Source organism: Centroberyx affinis, unplaced genomic scaffold, assembly GCF_046629955.1.
Source record: "Centroberyx affinis isolate AG114_WGS23_722 - 3 ecotype Tasmania unplaced genomic scaffold, CSIRO-AGI_Caff_v1 ptg002567l_1, whole genome shotgun sequence".
In the NCBI taxonomy this organism is placed as follows: Eukaryota; Metazoa; Chordata; class Actinopteri; order Beryciformes; family Berycidae; genus Centroberyx; species Centroberyx affinis.
Window position 1 is genome coordinate 1 of NW_027280776.1, and position 19,223 is coordinate 19,223.

General features: G+C 42.8%; 1 protein-coding gene across 1 annotated transcript in view; it reads right to left on the reverse strand.

Moving 5' to 3' along the window:
• Positions 1-627: 627 nt before the first annotated feature.
• LOC139656878 (septin-9-like) overlaps positions 628-19,223 on the reverse strand; it is a gene marked incomplete at its 3' end in the record, with an annotated part of 65,962 nt that continues 47,366 nt past the window's right edge. Inside the window, exons 4-5 of the mRNA XM_071534512.1 lie at positions 4,006-4,215; positions 628-756 (exon numbers count right to left, since the gene is read on the reverse strand). Of these exons, the coding sequence (XP_071390613.1) occupies positions 628-756; positions 4,006-4,215 (339 nt within the window). The remainder of the gene's footprint in view (positions 757-4,005; positions 4,216-19,223) is intronic.

Sequence of the window (19,223 nt, forward strand, 5' to 3'; positions counted from 1 at the left end):
TCTACACACACAGAAATACACACACGGTCAGCTAGTAACAGCACACTAAAATAAGATTGTACAAGTACTTCATAGAGGTTTGCCCTGCCTTAAAGGATTAAGGAGAGATGAGAACTCATAGGTCACTGAAGAAAAACATTGGACAGAGTGAAATATGAGTGAGGATAACGAGTGATTAAGAGAAAAGAGAATTTGGTAGAAACACATTTCAGCACTAATGTGGTAAGTGTGTGTGCGCATAGAGATAGAAGAAAGGGAATCAGAGGGGAGAGAGATGACACACATTAGAGCTGAGAAACAGAATCAAATGAGAAGAAGAAGAGAAGAGAAAGACAGTAGAGAGAGAGAAGGGATGACAGATGTTAGAGCAACTTGAGAAGCAGTGTGTGAGAAAGACTTCACTGTGGCAGATAGACCAGACTGTCTCTGTCTGTGACAGAGGGAAAACGATAAAGACAGATGGGAAATGGTACAGAGATATGAGGGGATGTCAGAGTGTGGGAGAGGGGTGTATTGTGGCTGACGGACCCACAGACACAAAGATAGAAAGAAAAGAAGGATTAAGCCAGACAGAAGGGGTACAGAGAGAGAGAGGGGTGCAGGAGAGGGTGTGGGAGCAGGCCGTACCGTGGCTGATGGACTTAATCTCTATGGTTTTGGGGATCTTCTCCTGGGCCGTGGCCAGCACCGACTTACGGCTCACTTTAGATTTGAACAGCGTGTTCATCAGGGTAGACTTCCCCAGGCCGCTCTGTCCTGTAAGCAACAAGCCAGACAGACAGGCAGACAATCAGTGAGATGCATACACACCTTAGAAACATCAACACAAAATTCACATTCCCATGAGAAAACTAATCTCCAATGACTGATTGTAGTTACTGAAGTGCAGAAATTTTACACACAAAAACAGCCCATATGGTGAAGTAATAAATCCAGACAAGATCCAGTGATTATCTCTTCTATGGTAGTTTGAAACTCGGGACAGGCTTTCAGCAGACAGTTTGGCTGCAGCAGTGACAAGCTGCAGGAGTCTGTGTCTGCACAAACACTGCCAGCAAAGCCATCAGCACGACTAAAACCCAAACAGGCCATCAAAGAGATGGATTAGATCCAAGCTACACCACTTTTTTCAAAACAATCAAGAAACTTGGATAATGTATTACACTGATATGTAATAGGGTTGTACAATTAATCATAGATAATTGTACGTCGACATTTTATGTTTCCACGATTAATAATCATGTAATTGTGCATTTGACTAATCACAACCTTTGAATGTCCAAGGTGCAGCCATGTGACCAACAAACAAAAGTTAAGATGGAGAAGCAGGTAGCTTTTGTGGGGAAGAAAGAGAGAAACCTGAATGTAAAAACATTGTTTTCATTTCTAAAAGTGGATCACCGTCTGTCATTTGGAGATAAACCAGATGACGACAACTGACAATACATTACTATAATGCGTGCTTGTTTTTTTTCTTGGAGGGCTATTACACCAGTGACCCCTGGAAGTTCATATTGCAGTGAGCTAATACAGTATAATGCTCTCCATCTGGACTAGATAGATTGAGTCTGACTATAGAAGCTGATGAACCAGCGACCATCCCCATCTGTGGGCCATAATAACTGTCTGTCTGGATGGGACCATCTCTGGCCCCTAGACACGATGTGAACATCACCACGGGTTAATGAATAGGAGTGTGGAGGGGCCCACTGGGCAGTTAACATCAACAGTTCAACCTCGAGTTAAGTCAACATCGAGAACCTCACTGGTTTATGCACACACACACACACACACACACACACACACACACTCAAGCACACAGTCGCACGTACACAAACTCAGCAGCGCGTGTTACATGCAAACATGGATCTATAGATACAGATCCCAACAGCTGTGGATTTTTATACAAGGCATTCATGCTGGTGTCCAGAGCATTGGGAACTGACTGGGACCATCACTACATGCCACATTTACGTTTTATCTACTATAAAGTTTTGAGCCTCCACCCTCTCCCTGACAGTTAATGGTCTCAACTATATTTCTCAAAGTGTCTCTCTGGTTGACTAAGAAATGTGTGATTCATCCTCTTAAAAAATATCACTATGGATCATTTGGATGGCAGTTATTATAGATATCAGAAACATACATGTTCCCCATCCCACTTCCCCTTGGGTTTATGACCTGCTGTGTCAGTGAACTGATAGGGAGCGTGGATGACAGGACATGAGGGATATAACAAGATATGTGTGTGAGAGTGTGTGTGTTTCTTTGGTGTGTGTGTGTGTGTGTGTGTGTGTATGTGTGTAAGTGTGTTTGTGCGCGCGCGCGTGTGTGTGTGTGTGTGTGTGTGTGTGAGTGAGTGGCCATTCAGTGTGCGCAGTGCCAATAAATGCCAAACATTTCACAGTAGCTGGATTTAACATGCTGGATAAACAGCACAGTGTCAACAATTCAACTCTCCATTCCATTATAAAACATGGGGATTGGATGTGTGTTGTGCACAGATATACACACACACACACACACACACACACAAGTTAATTATTGCTTCTATCCACGAATCTGCCATAAAATTTGAACCAGCGACTGGGTTGAAAAAAAAAGGTTATTTGAGGACACCAAGTTAACTTATTGATTCATACGGTCATACGCTCTCATACTAGTAATGATATCACTAACTGGGGAGACTCACACAAAACAGATTCTAACCCCTTTAGATAAAGACAAAGATTCCTCAAAAGTAACCTGTGTCTGACACTGCTTTTGTAAATCTTTGGGCTATTTTGTCCTCCTACAGTAACATGCTGCTCTGAAAATATTGGTTTAACAAAATGCCATGGTACTAGAAAGCAGTAATCTGTCAACGACCTGGTCAAAATAATTTGTAATAAATATCCCATGAAAGTGCTAAATTGGTGCTTGACATTGGGCATTGACATTCTGTACACAACATTTCTCTCTAGGTTATATCTCCCCTTTTTAACTAGTCTCATTTGGAGAATCTGTAGATAAAGTATCCTCAAGAAACATCAAATATCTAAAGTACTCTCTTGGCCATAGAGAAACGACAACACTAACCCAGTCTCTCCCTCCTGCTCTGCTCTTTTTTCCCCAGAGGTGGAGTCTAATTTCACCTGAATGCAAAACCCCGTACATGGAGACTGAGTGTGTTTAACTTTGTTTAGCATTGTCTCCACTACTTTACACAAGTCTGTCTCAGCCCCGGGGCTGCATCTTAAACCAAGCTTTTTTATTTGAGGATGAAACAGACCAACCGGCGCGACATCATCCAAAGGAGACACAAGGAGGCGCATGGGTTTTATGGTGGCCTGTCTCCTGTGGAGGTGTGTGTGTGTAATTAGCCCCCGTTTTAAAGGTGTCTGATCACAGTGGTGAGGGTGTGGTGGGAAAGAGGGAGTTTGAAGGCCTACTGTGTGTGGCTGCTTATTAAAATGAGTTTGAAGCCTTCATTTTCCATAAAGGCTTGATTAGAGAGATACAGTACAAGACACGAATAACAGGAGATGCATAACAGTTGACTGAAGTCGTTCTCAGATGAACACAAGTTTAAGTGTTGTGGTAATGATGGTACTGCATGTAAAAGTGACTTCCGAGTCTGATTGTACACTTGTACGATTCTTTACAGGAGGGCTGACAAGACTCATATTGTGTGTGTGTGAGTGAGAAAGAGAGAGACAGAGAGATAGAGAGAGAGAGAACTCACTAATTTCCATGATTACAAGTGCAACACTCACAGTATGTCATTATGTATGTGTGGATACATAAGTGTGGCCTAGCAGTTAGACTGTCCCATAACCAGAGGGTCTCAAGTTCAATCCCCGAAAACAGCCAACATGTCCATCAACAGCCATGTGTCCTGTCGAAGTGTCCTTGAGCAAGACAGTGAACCCCTACCTGCTCATCTATCCAAAATCACTCTGGAAAAGATACCTGAAAAATAAACTGTAACAATAATGTGTGTACAGGTGTCCATTCTCTACTCACCCACGACCATGATGTTGAGCTCAAAACCCTGCTTCATGGCCTTCCTCCTCATCTGCTCCAGGATGGCGTCGATGCCCACGTAACTGAAGTCCACCACCGGGTTGCCGGCCTTCTCCCCGTACAGGCTGCCCGCTGCTGGGGGCATCATGGCATCGGGCACCGCCGCCTCAGACATGGCACTGCTGCTGTAGCTGGGAATCACCTCCGGCCCTGGTTGGACAGAGAGGGAGAGGAGGTTAGACGGAATCGGTCGGGGTGTGATTTGGAGGGATTGAGACGGCGCATGAGAGGCGGGAGAGATGATGGACAGATAGAGGAGGAGAGACAAAGGAGGGAATGGGTGTGGGGATGTAGAGTGATGTGGAGAACAGGTAAGTTGGATGAGGAAGTGGTAGAGAGAGGGTGAAATCTATCAGCATCAAGAGTTGAAAAAACTCCCATTTCCTCTTTGCATGGCACAGTATGGTATCGGAATACACACACATTACAAGAAAAACACTTAAAGACTCTGAGATCCTCAGTAAAGTCCATTTGAACAACCTTTACCCAACTCATTTCCACACTGTCAACCTGCACCAAAACTACAACATCAGCTATTTCCTCACCAATGAAAATCCCAATACACATGAAACGACCTGGTAAATTGCTGTGTCATTAATTCTTCCCACATGTTGAGTAATTGGAATGGAAGCTGCTTGGAAATCTGTTTTGTTACTTTAGCCTGCTTCTTAAACCAACAACACACACACCTAAAAAAATACACCTCTGGACTGTCAAACATGGATTACAGCTGGTCTTATGCCAACACAGGCTCTTGACAGAAAAGAAAACCATTAGAAGCAAAGGCACTTGGCAGGGGGTTAACCATACAGTTTCTATTCATATGATCAGCATAATGTCTTTCTGTGGAGTGTGATAGGTCTACAAGATGTATGAGGTATAAGTCCAGTCAGATATAAGTCACAAAAGTCAGTTTTAACATGCATACTGTGCATGCGGAAAGCGGCTGTAACTCTGTTTCTGTATGTTAACACCGAACCTACACTGACTGTGCACATTGTTAAGCAGACACAACCACACACACACTCTTTACAGTGGAGTATGTGTAGCTGCTACCCCTCACAAGGCCTCCCTTTCCCTCGCTCTCCACCCCCAACCCCCCATCCAGTGTTAGTGTCCTGTTGATGAGAGAGTGGAAAAGAGAGAGATCACTAGGGATGAAACCCGATCCACTCACACAGCTAGCCTGGCCCAACACTGCTGTTCGCTGCTGCTGACGCACACATACACACACACTATCACACTGTACATGTTTGATTTTGTGCATGGAGCAGGACGGTCACCATGACCACATACACACTCACCCTTTCCTTCTTTTGATCACATACATACCTGACCTGTGCACACATCAAAGTACAAGCACACAAAAATACAAGCACGCACAAACACACACACACACACACAAGAACCGTCAGCTCCACCTTGGTGCTGTCAGGGCTAGCAGCCAAGAATTTAACAGCTATTGGATTCCAGCACAGGCACAAATTCTACTCCAAAACACTTGGCCTGCTATGCATCAAGACAAACAGCAAAACACAAAAACAAATAAAGAAGAAATCCAGGGAAAAAAAATCCAGGAGAAAAAACACAGAAGAAATCCAAACAACTCGCCAATTCCATTCAATTCTCCATCAGTTAGGGAATGAAATTAACGGGGAATAGTGTTACTGTGGGTAGAAACTCTAAAGTCAACATAACTAACACTGACACTGTGCTGATTAATGGAAGAAATTCAGTGAGGAATAACACTGCACTGGATAGAAACTTAACACTAGTTCATATTCAACAAGTCCTACTTTTATAAAGTGTTTCATTATGTGCCATTATGAAACTGCTTGTTCAGTGTGTGTGTGTGTGTGTGTGTGTGTGTGTGTGTGTGTGTGTGTGTGTGTGTGTGTGTGTGTGTGTGTGTGTGTCAAAGAGACCCACCTATGGAAGCAGCTCTCCTGGCCTCCTTCACCACTTCCCCATCCTGTTCCAGCAATCAGTCAGCAACTTACTGCGTGCCCTCCACCTCTCCTCTCCCATACATCCACTCACGTCTTCTCTCCTAACCTCACCCTTTTCCTCTCTCCACTCAGACTCTGTCCTCTCTATCTGTCTCTCTCTCTCTTGTCCCTCTCCACCGTTGCCGTTTCTCATCCTCGCCTCTTGACTCCTGTTCGACTCCCGTCTGTTTTCGTCTCACATCACTCCTTCTCCCCTTTCCTCTCCTGCATTGCTCCTCTGGCTTTTATCTTTAACCTTACAATTGTTCTCCAGTTTGTCTTCCTCTCTGCTCTTCCACTCCCCTCCTCTCACCTACTTTTACATCCACCTCACACCCTTCATTCCTTTTCTCCCTCTGCTAGCCACTGCTGATCTTCCGATCCATTCCTCCCATTTCTCCTCTCCTCCACCCACTCCACTATGTCAGCTATGTGCTGTAAGCTGAGATGCTGCCTAGCAGCTAGCACACCTTGGCATGCAGGGCCACTACAACAGGGCTTAGCCTGAGGCAGGACACCAACACAGCATCAAAGGGACTTGACATAGCATGAATGTGCTGAAGACATACTGTTGAGATATTGGCCTCAGTGTACTCAAATATCTTCCAACAGCGGCCACAACAGCAAAACAGTAAAATAAATGACCCACGGCCAGGTTCTATTGTAAGACAATAGAGGATCTATTCAGTACAAACTCTGATGCTGAAAATCAGGCCCAGGTTGTTTTCTAGGTCATGGCCAGGTTTACATGGCCATGTGATCTGGCGGATGGTCCCTTTCAATTCTTAAAAGCCTTATGTGTACAGACCATTATCTTTATTTGATACGGGATCTAGCCCTGAAATAAATCCCTGATTTCCTTGTTCAAGTACCCTTATAGGGTATTGAGAATAACGCTGCCTTAGACTAATGCTAACAATTACTCTGGTCTGTTTAACAAATAGTAAACGTGTTAATCTTCTTGTGTGGGTGGAGAAACTCTGTTACTTGCATTTCAATCAGCTGTGTGTGTGTGTGTGTGTGTGTGTGTGTGTGTGTGTGTGTGTGTGTATGTGTGTGTGTGTGTGTGCGCAAGAGAGAGAGCATACAAGCAAGTGAGAGCAAGCAAGCTAGTGAGCAAGAAAGACAGAGAAATAGAGAGAGAGAGTTTTTGTGTGCCTGTGTGTCCTGCATCTTAATCGGCTGGTTTCCAAGACAGGAGAAACAAGGCTCTTCAAAGCATCGTTAACTGTCCTTGTTGAATGCACACTGCCCATCTGTGGAGGTCAGAGTAGTGTCAAACACTATAAACTACTTGGCAAACACACGACACACAAAGGCACACAGGTCTCACTATGCCAAGTCTTGGACCACTACTGTGGGAAACCCAGCTCAACCCAACAGTGAATCACTTTCCTTACTGGTAGTAAACAATTGAAGTCTTGTGTTGCCACATCCAATAAACTAAAAGACCCACAATGTGGCAACGCCGATATGAGAATGTCAGGCTTCAGGTAAAACGTACCGTGTCAACATGTTTTATCTTTATACAATCCAGTGGTGTTGTTTTGTAAGTGAATAGTCAGAAAGATGTCTCTTGAACTCACTGACTCCATGAACCAATATGACACCCTGATCCATTCAACGCCTAAATCCTAACCAACCTATAATATTAATCTAGATGTCTCATTGGTGTAATGGTGGAAGACTGAGAAGTAGCCTATTGTATGACAACTGGATTCGCGGACCATTTATCAGAGCTGTTGCTCAACACTAAGCAATCATCACCTTAACCTCTTCCACTATGTCCTGCCAAGGTGCTGGGAAACTATAATGGTTCTTATCCAGTAAACACAGGTGTCTGGAGACAGCCGGTTGGAGCATGACCCTATAAATGTTAAGTGACCTTTAACCTCCACATGAGAAATGTCTGGCTGTGGAGGCGTACCAGCTGGTGGACATTACCTCAACCTTATCAAACACAGGGGAGAGAAAGCCAAAATACTGGCCCGGCCGGACCAAATATAGAGTCATCCCAGGCCAAATAGGGATACGGACAGACCAAATAGGAACATCAGGGAGCTAATATGTTTGGTGGAGGGCGTGTGTGTGTTTGGATGTGAATGTTCTCACGTCTAAACTGTTAGCTCTGGTTTTAGTCAGCCTCTGTCACATTTTGCTGACAGTGAAAGCAATGTGAGTAAAACAATCATCCTGCCCATCAGATGAAACTGCAGTCAACAAAGATGTTAAGTTTCAATGGGAAACCTGTAGCAACTTTCTAAACCATTGGTTACCCTAGGAAAGTGAAAGATGAGTATTAATTGAGCAGGTACATCGTACCTGCTCAATTAATCATGCTCCTTAATCATGCTCCTCTGTATGAAGTTTTCCCATGTGTCAGGTCCACTTATGGGATGGAATTGGCATGAATAATGTGTTTCCTTTGAGTCTGCAAGACAGCAAAATTAATTTTAGAAATTGGAAAGCAGAGAATGAGTCACTGGACTTTGCTGTGATCCTGTTTTCAATTACAGGCACTAAAGAATATTTTTTCAGTGTTTCCAGCAGTATTGCTTTGCTTTTTGTAAATAGCAGCAGTCTCCTACACCACAAAGCATGTGGGAGGAGGGGAGAAAAGAACAGAAACAAGAAGAGGGAGGAGACAGGAGGATGGATTTGAAGCAGAAAAGATGGAGTGAAGAAGACAAGGACAAAGGCAGGAGTGTAGATATGGAGGTGGCAGGGAGAAAAGAGAGGAACCAAAAAGGAGGGGGAGCACCGAGGAGGAGGAGCCAGAAAAGATAAGGTCAAGAAGATGACAGAGGAAGGAGCGTGGAGATGGAGGAGGAGGGGAGGAAAGAGAAGAAAACCAGTGTGACGAGAGCAGTTTGTGATTTATTCAACTTCTGGGCCTGGGGCATTCCTCTCTAACTACACACAGGCCTCCAAATAGGGCTGTAAATACAGTTGAAACCAGCTAGACATGTCTCTGTTCACTGCATGTACCTCATCTTAGAGCACTATTCAAAGTCACTGAAACTAGGAAGAACTATGAAGAACACTGTTTGTGTCATCTATGTTTAGTGTAGATGTGGTCAAAACCACGGGGCCACGCTCCAACTGTCCAGGGTGTTGATCTTGACAGTGTGGCGAGCAGGTCAGAGGCCATGTTCCCAGTTTAGGTCTAGGAAAGGAGTTAGGTTGAGGTTGGTCAACTCATGACAAACCAGTGGTTTGACCCTGTGTGTGAACTCACTTGGATGGCAAGAGAGGAATCTAGGGTGAAGAAAGGGTTGGAAACTTGGATCAAGACTAGTTCATATTTAGAAGGAGGCGGCCTCCTGTATCCTTAATGCCCTCTGAATCTAGAAACTGCTTCCCTTTAATGTGACACTTTTAGGGGGGGCTGATATGGACAAAATATCATATCACAGTATTTTCATATATTTTCACGATTCATGAAACAATACAATACAATACTCCACTTACAGTATTAAAGTATTCCAACAACAACCAAAAAACATATAAAACTTGAGTTTATTAAACTCAAAACTTTAAATAATAACTTAAAGACTTTCAGGATCGGTCAATGTACGTTTTCAGACCTATTTTTTAACAAATTCTAGTTTCAAAAAGTAAACCAGCACTGCACAGTTTCTAGTTACGAATGAAAAGAACAGTGATACTCAGAGGTCTGAAGTATGACTAGGCCATAAATCAGTCATTGTGCCAAAACATTGTACATCTTGGACTACCACAAGAAAATAGCAGGCCAGCTCAAAGTGCAGTCGTGGAATAGCGGTTTCAGAAAAATGTATTTCGTACTGAGGGTCAACCACTGTGAGCAATCTATTGAGGCCTTCATTTTAAACTGTTTTGATAGCAACCATCTTTTGCTAGGTTGACCATTACAGCAGCCATTGCCTCTTGCCAGTGTTTGCTTTTCTTTTCATATGGAATTCTCCTCTCATAACAATGACTGGCTAACAGTGTCTGATGCTGCCTCCAAGTGTCGCTTGTAAGCTCCAAGTTTGGAAGTCATGAGCAAAACTTGTCATGCATTCAAGGGCTTCGGGTCAGAAATATAAGAACAAGGACTCTGTAACAAAAGTAGTTTTTTGGTGGCTGTTGTGTTACTTTAGAAATCAAGCAGCACAGACTTACATTATGCTGCAGCAGCAGAATAAAGAGGAGAAAATGCAATCATGTTGTTTAAATTAATTAAAATCAACTAAAACAACTAAAAGTTAATCAGAGTGAAAAAACAAACAATGCTAATTATTTAAATAGAATGCAAAACAATAACACGGTTCCCTTTCTATCCGCCCTTTAAATGTCACATCTGGGTAATTCAGGTATCATAAAAACTCTGACTTGCCCTGTCATATTTACCACTTTGTCAGGTTGTTCACATGTACTCAACTCTCAACTAAATACAATATTTCTGACAGCCCGTCAAGGCAACATAGGTCAGTCCTTTGGCTGTTTGTCTGCTCCCAACATGCACTTGAGCAAGATGTTAAGCAAAAAAGCTTTCTGCATGTTCTTGTTTTGGAGATGACAGAGCAAATAACAGTGCTTTGAGCAGTGTCTGATGTAGCAAAAAAAAAAACCAGTTCCACATAATGGAGGTGGAGCCTCTTTTGTAATAATTTTGTTTACAAAAGTAGCATGCAACACTAATCTCAGGCCCCTCTGCTTGTAAAGTGAGGTTTCTAAGAGCGGAAAAAATGAGCATCAATCATAGTAGGCTAAATGACAACCAGGCATGACATGATTGAATGCATTCGTAAGGGATGGGCTGGTAGGACAGTTAAACACTCAATAGATTGGTGAAAGCAGTCACTATAAATGGCTATGGCAAAAATGATGTATGGAAATTCCCCATGGATTGTAAACTACTGCAATATGTCACAATGCCCATGATCTCCATATGAATGCAGATCAAATCAACCTCTCAGAGATGCTTTATTGATCTCTGTAAATAAGCTTTCTTTCTGCTTGCCCCCCTCCACATGGAGGTCAGTCTACCAGCTCAGCTACAGAACAGCATCCTTGGTACAGATAGGGATTCGGTGTCTTGCTCAAGGATAGTTAGCAGAGCGGATGACTGATGACATCCTCTACTTTATTACACATCTGTAATATGTGTCAATATTATATATAAGTGACTGCACTTAATTGAGCTGTAAATGAGTTGACATGGGTTGGCCAGATATTTGCCAGGAACTCCATGTCAAACACACGTCAATGGACTAATCCACTAAATGGGACGTATGCATCTTTACTCTGGTCCAAAATCTTTTTATGGGCCCACTTTAAAAACATCTGTTCCTTGTCCTCTATTTACATTCCCAGACAGGAGAGCAAGTAGAAAGAGAAAGAGGAGGAAGAAAAGAAGGAAGCAGGTTGGCAGTCAAGTTTTATCTTAACATGGCCACATTTTACTTGTATGTCTGATACTGACCCAAATGCTTCTTCAGAAGCGGGTGGGAAGTGAAGTGCATACCTTATTCTCTGTGATAAAAATCAAAAGGCTTCTTGGAGGCCTTTCCAGAATAATTTAGAGCGATTCTCCAGCTTGGTTTTTATGGCTGACTGACCCTAAGAGGAACTGATGGATGACACTCACAAAATGAAGCAGTTAAAGTAGAATTAAGCAGTAAGAACCACATGTAGCATCAGCTAGGTAGAATAGGCTGCATGTTCAAGTTCAAGTTTGTTTATTTATATAGCCCTTTATCACAAGCATGTCTCAGGTACTTTACAAAGAAAGTGTTTAGCTAGATCTAACTAAACACAATCAATGGTGAACAAAATTATATAGGACAAGCATAGCGAAAAACACAAGGTAGGCAAGAGCAGATTTTAGCAAGACAAACAATCTACCTATTTTACATAGCCTAACCTACCCGGCACTCCCAGCCTTAGACCCTAATGCACACAAGGAAAAACTCCCAAGAGAAACCTTAGTAGGAAAACTTGGAAGAAACCTTGGGCGGGCTGAGGCACATAGAGCTGCAACGATTAATCAATTAATCGATTAGTTGTCAACTATTAAATTAATCACCAACTATTTTGATAATCGCTTAATCGGTTTGAGTAATTTTTTAAGAAAAATAAGTCAAAATTCTCTGATTCCAGCTTGTTAAATGTGAATATTTTCTAGTTTCTTTACTCCTCTATGACAGTAAACTGAGTATCTTTGGGTTGTGGACAAAACAAGACATTTGAGGACGTCATCTTGAGCTTTGGGAAACACTGATCGTCATTTTTCACCATTTTCTGAAATTTTATAGACCAAACAACTAATCGATTAATTGAGACAATAATCGACAGATTAATCGACAATGAAAATAATCGTTAGTTGCAGCCCTAGAGGCAAATAGGGATCGCCCTGGGACGGCTTAGCGTGCAATAGATGCCGGGCAAAACATTGACTGACAAAAACATTGAGTCATGGGCAACAATAATAACAGGAGAAAACAGAGAGATACAAAAAGAAAGAGAGGCAGCATGCATGTGCCCATTTATTCACGCATGAACACAAACACATGAAAGATGCCATTAATTACACTGTATCAGGGTTCCAAACAGCCCTCCAGCACAGAATCAATTAGATATCCCATCTGAGACCATCTGAGTTTAGGACAGACCCTGGGGGGCGCACACACACACACACAATTTTTCCCACCCTCCAACAGTGAATCCCTCAATAAAAGGGGGAAATTGGGGTGCTGGCAGTGCAAACACAGTCTGTTGTGTTATTAAAGTCAGAGTGTTTGAATAGCAAGGCCCTGTTCCCATACTCCTCTTCATTCAGCTCTCTGGAGAAATGTGGCCTCTGACCCCTGCAGGGCCCAACTAGCACACGGTGTCACCTGGCTCGCTGTGTGTATGTCTATGTCAGATGTGTGTTGTATGCTTTCTCCTATTCGATGCATGTGCGTTGTATGCTCAAACTCTTGTATATACAGTATGTTGTAACGCATGTATGATAAACTACAAGTCACCTCCCCACAGTTAAAAACAAAGGCATATCAATCTGCAACAATCCTGATTGTACTTTCAATCTTCACTCTACTTGTCTCCAAGTCACTACAAGTAGCATCGTCAAATAGTGTTTCTTGCAGACACTTGGGGAATGTTTGTAAATTGCAGTAATGACAGTAGAAGCCCACAGGTTTGTCTAGACTGCCAGTGGAATGTGTTCTTTCTCCACACTGTGGTGGTGTACAAGAGAGCTGTTGTCTTTCTAGGCTTTTTCTGCCTCCGACACAGCACAGCCTACAAAAAAGGTTCTTCAACTGCACCAAAGCACATCGTGCAAAGTTTCATCTATATATTATGGATAAGATGCAGGCATAAATGTACGAACAAACATACAAGTGCATACATGCACACAAGCACATCTAAATTCAAGATGAACAATTCCACCACAATACTACATTCCTCACACAAGTGTCTCTGCAATTTGTTTAAAGCCCAAGACAGTTCCAGAATATTCTAAGCCTAAAGCAACTGCTAAACATTAACTTCCATGCGAGTTGACACAAAGGCTAAATGAATTAGGAAGTTGCCCATTTTCTGGGACTCTTTGCAAAGAGACTAAATAATAAGCTGGCTAGCTATTATCTGCTAGCGGCTCGTTGACAGGAGTGGTTACGGTCATTAGCCAGACTGCGGTAGCTAGCTAGTGTAGTGCTTTATCTTAGTGCTCGGGTCAAAGTGTATCAGTGAAATGGTTGGCTGACAGCTAGCATGGGTCCACAGGGCCAGGGGGGCTCAGGAATCTGACCCCTGTCCTCACACATACACATACCTCACCTCAGGGACACTGGTCAAGAGAGCTGCAATCAACCTCATGTAAACACACAGTTGTCATGTGTAACTGTGTTTGTCTACATAGTATCTAGGCTAGCTGGAGTCACAGTAAACTAAAAATCAAATAAATTTTCATTAGGATGGATCTCAATAGTCTTTATACACTATGACACTTCACCCTCAGGAACTATGCCTGTGCGCCATAAGACTCAGAACATACTCCATGCACTTCCATCCTACTCACTACACTACCTCATGGTATGTTAAGTCACTGCACTACTGGTCTCTCATTTATGGCTGCAACCTAAGGCACGCCAAGGTGCATGACATGTATACAGTGATGGAATGCTTTTTGTAGAGTGATATGTATAGTCAACTGTCTATCGTATGTCCCGCACTGTCCTCTTGCTCAATGCGAGGTTCTGCTGTCCCTGCACCATGTGTGTCGGTATGTACTGTTGCTATGTCAGCTGTCAATATATCTCTGCACCAATATCACCAAGACAAATTCCTGAACAGTAGTTTTACTTGGCAAATAAAGTGATTGTGAATCCAGAGACATCTGCAACTGATAACTAACAAAGCATTCCAATATGGCTAGATATATGGACAGCTAGCAGTGTTCTCTACTTATACCTGCGTCATGGTAGGCCATCAGTCACAAGGGTGAAGTGAGCTGTCATTAAGACTTGTGACAGGTGTGTAGTTAGAAGTCGTAGCGCAAGATGGATCAGTGTTCTGTGACTGTTGACCCACAGTAAGGTGATCCTCTCTGTCGGTGTGGAATGGATGGGGACCGTCATCATAACTATAGTCCATGTGACACTTGTGCCATACATGCACCTATCCATATCTAACAAACAGGCTGTGGTTACTTAAAGCTTAGATGACTGAGAGAAAAGGTGTATGCAGTCTCTTCAGATCTGGATGTTAGCTCACTCTCTGGCTGCTCATCTCTCTTTCAGCGTTGGGATCAGGAGGCTTAAGCTAAATGTAGAGGGCCTCTTTCACGGTCACTAACAAGCGCTGTATACTGTATGTGCATGTGCGCACACAGATGCACACACACGTTCATCATTCTATCAACAAAATGACCAGCGGGAGGCCTCAGGCCCTTTGACAAACCCCACAATCTGTGTGTCTGTGCGTGTGTGTGTGATATAAAGCCCCTCTCTCTGGTCCCCTCCAGGCTTCAGTGCAGTATTTATGGACTGTGACTCACCCACATACACTACATTGTAACACTACCAAGGTGGCAATTGCCAAGAACCAAACCATTCAATGTTAATTTGCAACTAGGCCTAACTGTGATTTCTATCATTTTCCCACAATTTGCTTGCATTAAAAGCAGGTGAACACTTACTATAAGTCATGATTAGTACAGCTTCCTCCCCACTAACAGGACACTGTTCTATGTTTAATGCCTGTACTTCATTTTTGACACCATTTACATTACCGGCTTGTCTTGCATTATGTGCTGTTCTGCATGACAGTGTGTTTGTGTGTTTGTTCAGTATATACCCATTATGTGTTGATTGTTGTTACTACTTACTGTTATGTTTCCATGTGTGTAGCTGATTATTCCATGCCATACCATCATGCTTTACAGAAAGCAATTTCCACTAGCCCATGATGTGTGGCGGTGATAAAGGTCTATTTTTTCTATTCCTCTGACAGGTGCTCCAAGTCTTGAAAAAAGTGATTGTGGATATTACGGTCTGCCAATAACTCCCTAAATTGTTGGAACCTGTTTATAATATACATTGCCTGATGATACCATGATGTTTTGGACCCATATCAGCATTTCCAGTGAGTCACATTCATCAGATTTCCTGATTGTCTTGTTAACAACATGCTAACAAGTGTGTAAGAAAGTTCGAATCAAATATTTTTTTCTTTTGACTGATCCCTCATGTACAATATGTGCTCATGTAATCAATTCTAGGACTTGAAAAGTCACTTGAAAATTGGGAGATATACAGTAGAACATTTTTTTCACATGAAGAGGTTTTATCTCCAAACTCTATATGACACAAGTCTAAAAATAGTGAAAAACAAAACACTCAGTCTACACTTCTAGCTACGTACAAACACAAACCTTATGATAAACACATGTGTATCCACACATTCCAAGAATGCAGTGCTCAAACTATGAGCTGATACCTTATCAATCTCATATTTCAGAGCTCAGATCACATTCATGAAATATTTAGCATTTCAAAGTTATGATGCTGAATGCTATAACAGATATATTATCTTACCCCACTGACTGACTGGCTGACTCACGCTCTCTCTCTCTCTCTCTCACACACACACACACACACACATACGATACAGAAGGTAATGACGACCTTTCCAGCGTCCCATCAAACACTGGTGAAAGGCCACTGTCTGTTCTCGCCTGGCAATGCACAAGGGCCACAACAGAGCTCCTTTCAACTCTGACTGTGTGTATGTGTGTGTGCATGTGTGCGTGTGCTCATGTATACTTGTGAGGCAAACCAGAGGCGGCTGACTCTCTAAAAAGGTGAGGAATGGTTGCTGTTTTCCATCAATTTGGGACTGGCTGATATGGTCAGGGAGCTCTGCTTCGTATGCCACAGGTCAACCCTTGACTACAAAACCTAGATAATACGAGGCTGGGGCTGAGGTCTGTCTGAACTACTGCCACATAGTCAGTTTTACTATGGCTCACACAACCACTCTCTGAACCTAAACACAGAGAAAGAGAGAGTCAGCGTTTAGAAAGATGAGAAAAGTGCAGATGAAAAAGAAACTTGAAAATGAAACTTGAGCTGTACAAGGTCAATAGAAACGGCTCAAAAACAGGAACAAAAAAAAAACATCCATTGATTTCGGTCAAAATTCGACACCTTGCATTTCCCGCTGGAAAAGAATAAGGACTACTTTCCACCGATTACCATAAACTAAAAAGATCCCTTCATTGTACTTTCCACTGTAGAAATTAAACTAAAAGATTCACTTGCATGCACAGTAAAGCCCACTGACCACATGTGTGGAGCTAATCTTACACTTTGCTACACACACACACACACACACACACACTTCTGAGTGCTCTGTGTATGTTCTGGTAATGGATCAGTCCCAGAAAGACCAGAACAAGCAGAACAAGTCCCATGTGTGGACAACGTCAGGAGGGGGAAAACATGGAAAAACACAAAAAGTGAATTTAAACAGAGTGGGCGCTGAAACATGATGGAACGTCCCTCTGCGTGTGTGTGTGTGTGTGTGTATGTGTGTGGTGTGTGTGTGTTATGCAAGGACGGATTGATTACAAGGCTTGCAACAGAGCAGACACACACAACATTTAGGGGATGAAAGACAGGGGGAATACAAAACCTGAACAATGGTAATTACACATCCACAATCACATGCACGCACGTACACACACACACAGACACACACATATACACGTAAATGGGAAACATGCACAACCTGAGTGCATGTCCAGAACAATGATGGACTAGCTTCTCTCCTAAATTCAAACCCACTGCTCAAATCAAAGCCACTTTTCACTGCAGCCAAAACATTAACACAACTGACATGCATATCAAACATGACACTCTCTCCAGCTACAACAGCTAACAAACATATTCAGACAAACACAAACAGCTGGGCTCCTGAGCCAAGAGTGGAAGGAGTACAGAGATATATCAACCAAAGTTTGTGAAAACCACAGAAAACTAAACAGTGTACAGGGAAAATGAGTAACATACAAAAAAAAGAACAATAGAACAAGCAAACCAAAAAAAAACCCTGCGAGAGCATGACTTACTCCCTCTCCTTCAACCTCCCTTCTTTCTAACACACACGCACCCATGCACACACCCACCCACACGTACTCTCCCGGTATGCAGAACACTCACCGTGTGTGAAGTATGTGTGTGTGTGTGTGTATGTGTCGTCCCCTGCCGAAGTGCAGCGCTCCAGTGAGAGGCCAGACTCTGCTGGCTCTGGAAGCTCCCTGCCTGCCCCTCCCACCCACCCCCGTCATGTGACACAGGACGTAAGGGAGCAGGACACGCCCACTTCCTTCACTGATCACCCCCCCACACACACACACACACACCACCTCCTCTCCCAACCCCCGACCCGTATGCACACAAAAGTGATCTTTCGCAGAGATAGAGCGGGACTGAGGGAGAGAAAAGAAACGAAAAGGAAAACAAAGTAGAGAGACATGAAACAATGAAATGAAAGAGAAGCTGTCGAGTTGCAGGAGAAGGTTAACAAAACAAGATTAGGTTGAAGGGAGAGAAATATTGTGTGCGTGTCTGTACCGAGGTTGACTACAGCCTTTGGACCTACTGAATGTCTATCTCCAAAACACCAGGGCTAATTTATGACCACCAATTACCTGGCCTGACCCTCTCCTCTCCTCTCCTCCTCAGGCTCTGCATTCACCGCATCCCACTCATTCCACTCACACACACCCTTAGAGACACCAGACTACCGGGATTCCCTTCACCAAAACACCTCTTAGTGATCTGACCATCTTTTCCTGTGAGTTCAGAGGCAGAAGACCATTTTGGTGCTCAATTATTTAGGGATATAACAGCCCTCCATGAACCAGGGCAGCACAGTTTTAGAGAATACTGCAGTACACAATATCACAATTTTAAAAGCCAAATCACACGGGAAATGTTTTTGAGCTGCAGAATCTGCACAGAAGTAATGGTAATTTCTTCTTTTGCGCTTGGGCACTAAAAAAGAGAAAATATGTAGGAAAAGCTAGGTCTAGAAGTATTGCCAAATTCAACAACAAATGAACTGAAATATGATTTGGCAATATTGTTCAGCCCAAGGATAAACATCCTCACACACAGCTTCAGTTAACTCTTCACTTTCCCACCAATCAAAAACATTGCTGGCATGAAGTAAAGGTCATTCTGTAGCAATTATGAGATCAACATAGCATTTGAAGATGTAGGCCTAGTCATTTTCAATTTTAGAAATATTGAACAATAAATGAAGGAAATTCTTTTTCCCCAACATGGTTTATACTGTATGTTGCTTTTGAGGGGAATCCTGAGAGAAGAATGTAATTTTAAGGCTGAAAATGAACAATTAATGAATGCAAAGTTAAAAGTACTTCAACAGTAGCTGAATGTTTGTAGAATAGTTAGAAATTCAACTACGCCTTCACTTTTTTTTTTAAACCTGAGAGGGAGCCAATTACTTTGGTAGAGTAGTATTCTTATGGTGCATGTATATTTGTGTGATTAAAGAGCAGAGGAAACAGCTGTCTCTAGCCTCACAGGAAGGGTAATTACATACCATAAGGGCAGGGGCTTGAGTGCAGCCTTACAGCCACACACACACACACACACACATACACACACT